The 10,833-nt window shown below is 45.2% G+C and overlaps 1 protein-coding gene across 2 annotated transcripts in view; it reads left to right on the plus strand.

The window, feature by feature from the left end:
- The first annotated feature begins 10 nt into the window (after window positions 1–10).
- Window positions 11–10,833, plus strand: part of GRM7 (glutamate receptor, metabotropic 7) — a 758,177-nt gene continuing 747,354 nt past the window's right edge. For both annotated transcript variants that reach the window (XM_006758209.1, XM_006758212.1), the window contains exon 1: window positions 11–556. In XM_006758209.1, the coding sequence (XP_006758272.1) occupies window positions 38–556 (519 nt within the window). In that variant the 5' untranslated portion in view covers window positions 11–37. The remainder of the gene's footprint in view (window positions 557–10,833) is intronic.

A 10,833-nucleotide genomic window follows, 5' to 3' on the forward strand; every position in this document is an offset into this window, starting at 1 on the left:
CCCAAGCCACAGGAGCAGCCGGAGCAGCCGGAGCAGCATGGTCCAGCTCCGGCAGCTGCTCCGCGCCCTGACTTTGATGAAGTTCCCCTGCTGCGTGCTGGAGGTGCTCCTGTGCGCGCTGGCGGCGGCGGCGCGCGGCCAGGAGATGTACGCCCCGCACTCCATCCGGATCGAGGGGGACGTCACCCTCGGGGGGCTGTTCCCAGTGCACGCCAAGGGTCCCAGCGGAGTGCCCTGCGGCGACATCAAGAGGGAGAACGGGATCCACAGGCTGGAAGCGATGCTCTACGCCCTGGACCAGATCAACAGCGATCCCAACCTGCTGCCCAACGTGACACTGGGCGCGCGGATCCTGGACACTTGTTCCAGGGACACTTACGCGCTGGAACAGTCACTCACTTTCGTCCAGGCGCTCATCCAGAAGGACACCTCCGACGTGCGCTGCACCAACGGCGAGCCCCCGGTGTTCGTCAAGCCGGAGAAAGTAGTTGGAGTGATTGGGGCTTCGGGGAGTTCCGTCTCCATCATGGTAGCCAACATCCTGAGGCTTTTCCAGGTAGGGGGGCGCTCCCTCGGGGGCAGAGCGCGCCGTTCCTCCCCGAGCTGCTGATCCCCAGAAAAGCTGGTTTGGACTCCAGGGGTGCGGGGTCAGGTCAGCCTCCGCGCATCTCCACCCGGAGATCCTGCCGACCCCCTTCCACCCACCCGAGGAGGCACCCTCCCTGCCCGGTTCCTTCCCCTCCACCTCTCCCGTCTGCGCTTCACTCCATCCGGCTTGACATCCTGGATTTATGGCCCCATTTACAAGAAGCAATCTGCGAAAAACAAGGCGATGATTTAAATGGGTTTGCATTAGAGTGAAATATGCTCCGAAAACAGGCTGGTAAAGTGCCGGCCTCCCGTGCGAGCGGGGTAGGCGCGTGGAGTGTGAAAGATGAGAGGACGCCTGGAACCCGGGCATTTCTCAACTCCCCGGCTTCCCGGCCCTAGCCGCCCTGCGAGTCCCAGCGGCCTCGAGAAGAGCTAGGGAGGCACTACTTCACCGGGCCAGCCTGTGGGTGCTCATTGCCCACCTCTAGCGGGTTGGGTTTCCCGACCTGTAGCCTGTCTCCCAGGCGACACTCCCCAAGTGGGGAGAGGCCACCCTCAGACGTGACCCCCCGGCGATTTGTGGGGTGCCAACGTTGGCATCGTCTAAATGGCATTTGCAGCCCGGCCACTGGCAGGAGCTGGGCGATCAGCTTTCCACTCCTGCCACTTCAGAGCCAGGATGAGCTCATGCTAACTGCGAAACAGAATCGCTTTCGCTGCCTCATCCCTCCGCCCGCCCTTTCCCAAGACCTCCCTCCGCCGGCCCCCTCCCCGCGCGCCCCCATCCCCAGTCCTCCGCTCCCAGGATGATTCACGGAGCCAGGCGAGAAGGACCGGGAGCGAGGCAGCGAGTGGGGCGCACCGAGCCAGGCCCGCGATCGCTGGGCTCCGGGCTCCAGGCGCCAGAGGGCAACCACGAAAGGGGAGGAAGGTGGTTGGGGCCCCTGAGCGGTGGGTTCCACCGCAGCTCCCTGGCCAGCGCTCCCGAAGCTCCCATGCTGCCTTGGGTATACACGGATGGCTTTGGGGTGAAGAAATTGAGGGTCTGAGACTGCCGGTTACTCTCCTTGTCTCTCTCTGTTTCTCGCTGAGTATCTTTCTCTCCTTTCTCCCTGATTTGTTTTCTTTCTCTATTTTTTACCCTCCCTTTCAGTTTCTGCCTCTCTTCTCCCTCTCCCCCCACCTCCGAGTTTTGTGTCCATCGCTGTCTTGAGGTGATCCTCTCCCTGCCCAGACCCACTAATCCCCCTCCAGAGGTTCCGGTGACTCTGGTACCCTTTGGGCCCCTGTGAAAGAATTGGCTCCCTCTCCCGGGCTTTTCCTCAGGATGTTGGGTTTCTGGAGGGGACTCTTTGTGAGATTCAAGCTGTCACCACATCAGCTCCGGGGAGTGTGAAGTTTGTGTTTGTGCCAGAAGGAGGGGTGCCTTGCAAGGCTGCAGCCTGCTTTGGCATCTCTGAGGTCTGAGCCTCTCTAACCCCTCCTGAGTAGGGATCCTGAAGATCCCTAGATGTTTGCAAACCCAGAAGTGCTTTGGGGGCAGCCTGCACTCTGAGTTGATGCTTTTAGGAAGAGCTTGAGTTGTTGAAGGCAAAACCCAGAAGCCACTGCTGCCTCCATCCCTGAGCTTCAGGCTAGACAACTTGAGGGGGCAGTACCCTGGGAGAGGATGCAGTCAGATCACCAGGGAATCCCCGGGCAATTCACAGGTTTTGTCCAGAGCCCCAGGGGTTGAAGGTGTGTTTGGTGTTTCGCATATTTAAACTATGTTGCTGCCTGTTTCTGTCTTCACTGGGAGGCAGCCCTGCAGATGGGCCTGTCAGACAAAAAGAGTGAAATGTTCAAGTCCAGAGAGAGGCTGCAGACTCAGTGGAAGGACTCTTGCTGAGCAAGGTTCCAGGGGGAGCTGATTCCTCTTCTGGTGTGTGACTCTGAGGCACTTGTGAGGAAAGAAGCAGCCTGCCTTGCATTGAGTTCCTCCATCCCCTGGGCTGGGAAAGAAAGGAGCCGGATGCCAGTGAGAGCAGTGTGGGTTGGGAGCAGAGCCATTCAGAGAAAACACTGTCATTTTCCTCTAATTTGCAAATTGCAGTTATTCATGTTGGATTGAGCAGCTGAGGGGGAAAGGGGCTCCCAGTTTCACCTGCATTTATTGAGGAGGCTGGTAGGAGGAGGAATGCATCAACTTGTAACGTGTGCTGCAAGCTAGATGTAACTGTCTGTGTGTGCACCCTGGTTTAACAGTGCCCATTTGGAATATATAGCAGCTTTTTTTTTTTTTGCATGTGATCTTAGAGGCTCCTGGCATGCAATCCAACCCTCAACTTCCAGACCGTGTAAACTTGCAAAATGAATAGAGAGAATAGTGGTATCCAGACCCATTGTTCAAAGGCACAGCCAATTTAGGGAGAGAGGAAAAGAACGGGAGGTGAATCTTCTCTGGGATTGCTGGGTTCAGCTCAATTAAGATTGTCCTATAAAAACTAAACTCCTCTAAATGATTGAATTCTAGTTCTCTTTTCCCCAGTCCCTGTGGGTTGCTGTGGGGACCATGCCAGACCTATCATTTAAGACAGAAATGTATGATGAGAGAAGCTTCTAGGCTTTAGGGAAGGAATACCTAGTGACTCAAATGTGGGTTGCTAAGCGCTGGGGCGCAGGAGGGAGTAATGAGATAGTAATAGATGTGACAAATGCTGCTGTTGCCAGCAAAGCCTGGAATGAAGCTCCTCTCTGACAGTTAGGACCTGGACGAGAATGACTGCTCAGATGTAGACAGTGTCTATGACTTCAAATCCTCACTTGCCTGCTGGCGTACCGGACCGAAGATGTAAGCTGAGCAAGTCTCTCTCTCTCCCTCTCCTCTATCTGCACACTGAATTGGTTAGTAAGTGACATGTCTGAGGGCAGGATTCATATCCAGTGGGTCTTACACATCCAGGAATTTGAGGCTAATGAAATTAGTGTGTGGCCAGGCTCTGCCAACTATAATTAAGTCACTGTTACTGCCCTGCAATGCATTTTCAGCCTCAAAGAAGCATCGTGGAGGAATTTCTGGAGATTTGTTTCTGAGCCTGTACAAAATAATACTCTCTGATGCTAAGAAAGATTAAATGCAAATTAATATTGACGATGAGTAACATATTTTGAAAATAATCACCGAGTGGGGATGGCTAAAAGTAGAGAGCTTATGTAATACAGTGCCCAGAGGCTAAATCCCCTGACCACTGTTTCATGGGCTATAAGTAAGATCTATTATAGTGGAAAGTAATGGGAATGTGTTTATTCAAGGCTTCTCTGCTATTGACTTGAGAGCAAACACTCTGAGAGTGTAAATTACTCCTGCTACATCCTGGGCCTGAACGAGCCATATTTCATGTGTAGTGTCATCGTCTGAGCTGTAGACTTGGAATTGAATAGCATCTGTTTTCAGTTTTGTTCCCTCAACAGCAACGCAATGGAAAAAGTATCCGCTTGACTGCTGGGGGATGTTGACAATCTAAACCTGTGGCCCTTATACCATAAGTGAAATACATTTGTATATTTGTCAATGTTTCCTTTTTGTCCATTGAACCTTCAATATTATCTCAAACTTTTAGGGTAACATTATACCTAGTGTTCTTTCTTCCTGTTTTCTTCTTATCTATCATCTATTTATCTTATGTAATTGGATAGAATTGGGTACCTGGTATGCTATTATTATAGTGGTTGTTGTACTTTAACTTACTCTTTTTAAAATTTCATAAATATAGGTGTCACTGCCATTTGGAATAGTTTCTATAACAATCTCTGCCTCCACATTTACTGTTTCAGGAAATTTACCTAACAGATGGCGAGTGGGCAATTTTTAAAGGGGCATTTTTTAAAAGAGCAGAGAGGGAAGGAAGAGAGATAGGCATGTACTATATTTGAAGAGACCTTCACGTGTATTTTATGTGTACATACTCATTCAGTCAGGATGTCTTTAGACATCTTCCCTTCAAGCATCACTGAAATAGTGGATGCCTTTAATTCAACTTTATAAGACATCTCTTTGTGTCCATAGTTTCGCTTGGAGAAAGCTTGCTCTTGTCAAAACCCCATAACCGTGTATTTCCAGCTTCCATTTTGAACATTTGAGTGAGTTTAGAGGAGCATTTTAAGGATACATATTCACATCTTTGTAAATATTAGTCTAGCTGATTTCCCATATTCAGACTTTTCCCTTATTATTTTACTCATGTGCTCCTTCATGATATATATATTATATATATATAATATATATATTAAGGCTAGTGATGAGGAAAAGAAACTCTTAAATCAACTTACTGCATGGTTATGACCCGGGCAGGGAGTAAGAATGGCGGATTTATAGTAGCATGCATAGCTCTCATTATTCAGTGCCCTATCCCTTTCATCTTGTACAAACACCAGGCTTTTCTTTTGGAAAACTGCAAACAGTGGCATTCTGCCTCCTCCAAGGCCCCAGGGATGACTGGTTCAGATGTAGGCATCTGACTTTGGCTCCGCCTATCAGAATCCTCCCCAAGATTTTCTGTCAAAGAAAAATTGACAACTTGTCTTTTCTTCCCAGAACTTCCAAGCTGGGGAGACTTTCTGTAGAAAAAAGGCATGCCGCTGATTAAGGCTAAGTGATGGAGAGAGGCAGAGCCTTGATGGCATTCTGGAACTCCCAAACCCAACCCACTCATAACTGCATCCCTAAATTTCCAATACTTGTGGGGTGTTTGTTTGTTTGTTTTTAAGATTTCCTTTCAGCCATGTTGAAAGCAACTGAAAGTACCATAGCTACAACAGCCAATTTCCTGTCTAATTCCTGATGTTATGTAAGGTCTGCTGACTGGAGATCAAGTGACAAATCATATCTGACAGCCCTCGTCGGTTTTGCTCAGTGGTTAGAGTCTCGGCCCTTGGAATGAAGGGTTGTGGGTTTGATTCTGGTGAAGGGCACATACTTTGGTTGCAGGCTCTATGCAGGCCCTCGTTGGGATGCAGGAGCACATGCAGGAGGCAACCAATCAATGTCTCTCTCACTTTGATGTTTCCCTCTCCTTGTCTCTTCCCTCCCTTCTGCTCTCTCTAAAAAAGTTGGAAGAAATATCTTCAGGTGAGGATTAACAACAAAAAATCATACCTGATATTTTCTTTACTTTTAAAATAATTCTTCTAGCCCAGGGTTGGGATATTCAAAACTTTGCATCCTTTCCCACTCTTCCCAACATTCACTGTTTGAGCTTCCCCCGTTTCCCATCTTGATGCAGTTAAGAGAGAAGCAGACACTTTCTGATGTAAACTGCAGCCTGTAGGCCTTCCATTTGGAAGCTTTAGCGTCAACTTGGTTCCTTTCATTAAAGCCAATCTTTCGTTGCTGTCCCCGGGGCACAGAAGCATTTTTATGGCATAATGGAGTACGAAGTGCATTTTACTTGGAGTCACTCTATAGTAAGCATCAAGCCTAAAGTTGTTTCTCACCCTTTTTACTTTAAACAGGCAAAAAAGAAAAGTGCTAAACACATCTTCGCAACAACTAACCTGCACATTTGATTACTATTTTAGAGGATATTTATGTAACACATAGTCAGACTAATTAATTAATGGACCTTTTGCCAGTTGGCACAGTAAATATATATGTTTTATGCACTTAATAAAAATACAAAACAGTAAAATCTTCTTACAGGAAAATATTTATTCGAGAAGAGTATTCTGTCAGCACATTTAATATTGTTAATTTCCATGTTTGACAAGTAACCTCCTTTTAGTTATATTTACTACTAAATGTTTCTTGGATTGAAGTTGTAAGGTCAAAAATAAAATGCATGTGATTTCAATGATACAGGACACACACCTTTTTTTTAGAGATCAAAAGTTCTCATTTCTTTTCGATAACAGTAGTAGTGACCATAATACTGATTTGAGTCCTTACTATGCAATGTACTATAAATACTTCATCTCATTTAGTTGTGACAACATTCCCGTGAAGGGCATAGTTTCCTCCCTGTTGTACAGCTGAAGAAAGTGATTCTCAAAACCTCAAATCGCATAGCAGGTAAGTGTCAAAGATTAGATTCAGACTTAGATTTGCCTGACAATCCTCAGGTTGTTAGCCACTAAGCCTGCTGCTCGGTTGTACAAATGCAAAAATGCTTAAAATAATTATAGCTTTGCCTTCCCTGGAGTTATAGTGGCTTAAACACATCAAAGATGCTGATTGCTTAACCACATCTGTTTACAGAAAGATATCATATTTTCCATTCTAAAACAAGATTAAGTCTGTGGGTCTATAGAAACTTGAGTACACACCTCCAAATTGAAAAATGCCGGTTCTTCATCATTCAACAGGTAGCCCTGTGTGCAGGCAATAAATATACAGTAGACTTTTCATTCAAATATATGAGAAAAGATGCTTCTCTTTGTCCTGATTCAGTGCCCATCATTATGGATTATGATGGCTCTTCTTAAGCTTGATTTCATTCACTCCGCTCTTTCTGCAGACCTCCAGTGGGGAAATCCATCATTCAGATGTATGTGCAAAGTGAGAGGACTGTATTAATACAATTGCTGAAAGTCAAGTTGAAGAGCACAGGAAATACATCCTAATAAATGCAACATTAATGTTTGTGTGGGCCGCTGAATGAGGAGCAAGAGAATTTTCAGTTTAATGGATTATTTTGCCTGTTGCTATAAAAGTGCTGCAGTGTAATAGTTTTATAATTGGTCATTTACAGAATTCTCCATCTCCGGGTGTTATGCTTTCTTCATTGTGTGGCTGCTGATAGTTTTCGCTTGGTCTCGATGGAAGATAGCAAGGAAGCCACACAAAGGGCTCAGACTGCTTTTCTGCATTATCATTTGGATGTAAATATGCCCATTTATTAAAGTCCTACTTTAACATTTTTATCATGGTTTAAAATGAATTATGTTCTGAAGTGGTTCGCATAGGCAGACATAAGGGGCGATGTTTTCTAGTAGAAAACACACTTCTATCCAACGACTTACTGGAATTTTCATGTAGGGGTTAAGAGTAAAATTCTGGAGTTAGACCTGAATTCATACTCACCACCTATTACCTGTCTGACTGTGATCAAACAAGTACCACACCTCTCTCATCAATTTCTTTCCTATAAATATGTTTTTATTGATTTTAGAGTGAGAAGAAGGGAGAGGGAGAGAGAGAAACATAGATGAGAGAGAAACTAATCATTGATTGCCTCCTGCACACCCCGTACTGAGGATTGAGCCAGCAACCCAAACTGGTGCATGGGTTGATGTTCAACTACTGAACCACACAGGCTGGGCCTCATCAATTTCTTTATCTTTGAAATGGGGCTAATAAAAATGTACCTGCCTGACTGAATAATTGTAAGGACTGCACGAAACAGGCATGGAAATATTTTAGCACCAAGTTTAGCATGTGATGAGTATTAGAGACATTTTAATGTTATTATTTTATTATTATGCTATCATTAAATGATACTCTTGCTTAGATGTCACAACTGCTAAATTTGCTATAAAGGTACTATAATAATCCATGCTGGATTCCTATTTGTTTGTTTTGTTTAAATGGAAAGTGAACACACAGAGAAGAAGCAGGCACTTTAGTGATGCTACTCAGTGGAGCGAGAATTCCCATGGCAAAGCTTCAAGCAGATCATGAAGTCCACGGACCCAAGAGAGCGGGGAGGCTGAGAGCAGTGGGCTGCAGAGTTGGCCAGCCCCAAGTTTGGATTCCATTGTGGCCCTGTTCTAGCTACAGAACTTTGAGGAAGTTGCTTAAACTTTTTGAGCTTTACTGTTAGTTTCCTCATCTATATTTTTCCAGAAATATTTATTAAGCATCCTCATATGCACATGGTTCTGCATGCTTGGACCTATCGTGAATAAAATAAAGAAGAGCTCTCTCTTTGTTTCTCTTTATTCCCTTTTTCCCTCCCTCCCTCCCTTTCTTCCTTCCTTCCTCTTTCTCTCTCTTTCTCCCTCCCTCCTCTCGCTCTTCTCTCTCAGCTTACACTGTCACAGGGTCCCACCTGGGCTCTTAATTCTGCTGGTCACTTGCTTCTATCCCTGGTGTATGCATCTGTATAATGGCTGTGTGGAGCAGTAGTTTATTCGTTTTCATTGCTGTATAGTATCCCAGCAGTATAAGTGGAAACAGATGAGTGCTATGAATCAAGCATAGGGTACCTTAGAAGCGGGTGAGTGCGACTGGATAAGAAAAAGACTCTGGAGCACTGAGGAGTATTTGGTTGTGAGTACTGGAGGGATGTATTCTAATTTTAAGTAAGATATTCAGGATAGATTTCATAAAGACTTGTAGTGGGGGAGTTGTCAGAGGGATTTGGAGACCATACCCTGAAAGCAGTGTCAAAAATCAAATATGTCTGGCGGGTTAGAGGAATATCAGGGAGGTCTGAGTAAGTAAGTGGGGAGGGAGGGGCAGCAGGAGGGCTTGGGATCAGAGATGTGATGGGGTAGATGGGGTAGGTCCTTGAAGGCCATCGCAAGCATTTTGTGTTTTACTCTAAATGTAGGCAGCCAGTGGTAGGATTTTAGCACAGGTGTGCATGCCCTCTCTCTTGTTTTAGAATAAGTCTACCTGTGGTATTGAGGATGGGGAGAAAGAGTGGAATCAGGTGGAATCTCAAGAGGCAGTTACTGGTGTCTACAAGATAGATGCTGGTGGCTTGTGCCAGCATATTAGCAGCAGCTGTTCCAAAAAGTGGCAGATTTGGAAGGTGTGACAGCATTTCCTAGGAAGGGAATGCAGATGTGAAAGGAAGAAAGGGGGCAAGGGCGAATACAGGATTTGGGGCCTGGGTCAATGGAAAAGTGAAGTCGCTATCCCCTGAGAAGGAAAAGGCTTAGGAAGAAACACATTTGAGGGACTACAGATCAGTTTTGGAGATACAGAATTTGAGATGTTTTTTGTTAGTTTGTTTTAAATATATTTTTATTGATTCCAAAGAGGAAGAGAGAGAGAATCATTGATTGGCTGCCTCCTGCACGCCCCACACTGGGGATCAAGCCCGCAACCCCAGACATGTGCCCTGACCAGGAATCGAACAATGACCTCCTGGTTCATAGGTCCATGCTCAACCACTGAGCCATGCCAGCCGGACGTTGAGATGTTTCCTTGATATCCAAGTAGAGATGTTGAATATGCAGTTATCTGAGCAAGTCTGCAGTTCTAAGAAAGGTCTAGGCCAGTGGTCGGCAAACTGCGGCCCCTTGAGTGTGGCTCTTCCACAAAATACCACGTGCGGGCACAAACGTACAGTGCGATTGAAACTTGGTGGCCACACTCAAGGGGCCAAAGAGCCGCATGTGGCTCACGAGCCGCAGTTTGCCGACCACTGGTCTAGACTAAGGATACATTTTAATAAAACATGCTAAGAATGATTACTTGGAAATGTCATTATAAAGATTAAATGAGGTAATGTGATTAACACTCTATTCTCAAAACATTTATGTAATAAGTATTAGCTAAAAATAATTATATGGAAAAAAATCCTGTACAATTGAGCATTGAACAACATGGGGACTAGGGGCACCAACCCTCTTGCACAGTCCAAAGTCCACATATAACTTCTCACTCACCAAAAACTCAGTGTTCCCTGGGTATCTGTGCAGGAATGGTGCCAGGACCCTCACAGATACCAAAATTCATGGATGATCAAGTCCCTTACCTAAAATGTTATAAAACAATGCATATCATCAACCCTCCACCTCTGTGAACTTTCAATCGCAGATCAAAAGTACTGTTTTCAATTCATCGTTGGTTGAATTGAAATTCCTGGATACAAAGGGCTGACTGTATATTTATTGAAAATTATATGCATATAAGTGGAATCATGCAGCTCAAACCCTAGTTTGTATTCACTTCAGTTTGTACTCACAGTAAAACTGAACAAAATGGTGTAAATTATTGTAATAGTGTGTGTGACACATACCTTTCACTCAGATATTGTGGCCACAACCACATTTTGTAGGTTTAAGTTAGTTGTGATAGGGTACCTCTTTAATTAGAAGAAATTGTGAACAATCTAGTTCAGTGCAATTATTTTATGCCTCATCAAACTCAGTGGAGAATTTGCATCCCTGATATACATCAGAGTTTAAGTGGGAAAAGTAATGTCTTATACTTATAGTAACCATATGGATAGCTGCTTGCAATTGAAAGCATGGCAGGGAAATTTTTATTCATGGTTTTGAGCTCCCTTTGGATGTCTGCAAATCCTTGAACAG

The sequence above is a fragment of the Myotis davidii genome, unplaced genomic scaffold (genome assembly GCF_000327345.1).
Source record: "Myotis davidii unplaced genomic scaffold, ASM32734v1 scaffold73, whole genome shotgun sequence".
Classification (NCBI taxonomy): domain Eukaryota; kingdom Metazoa; phylum Chordata; class Mammalia; order Chiroptera; family Vespertilionidae; genus Myotis; species Myotis davidii.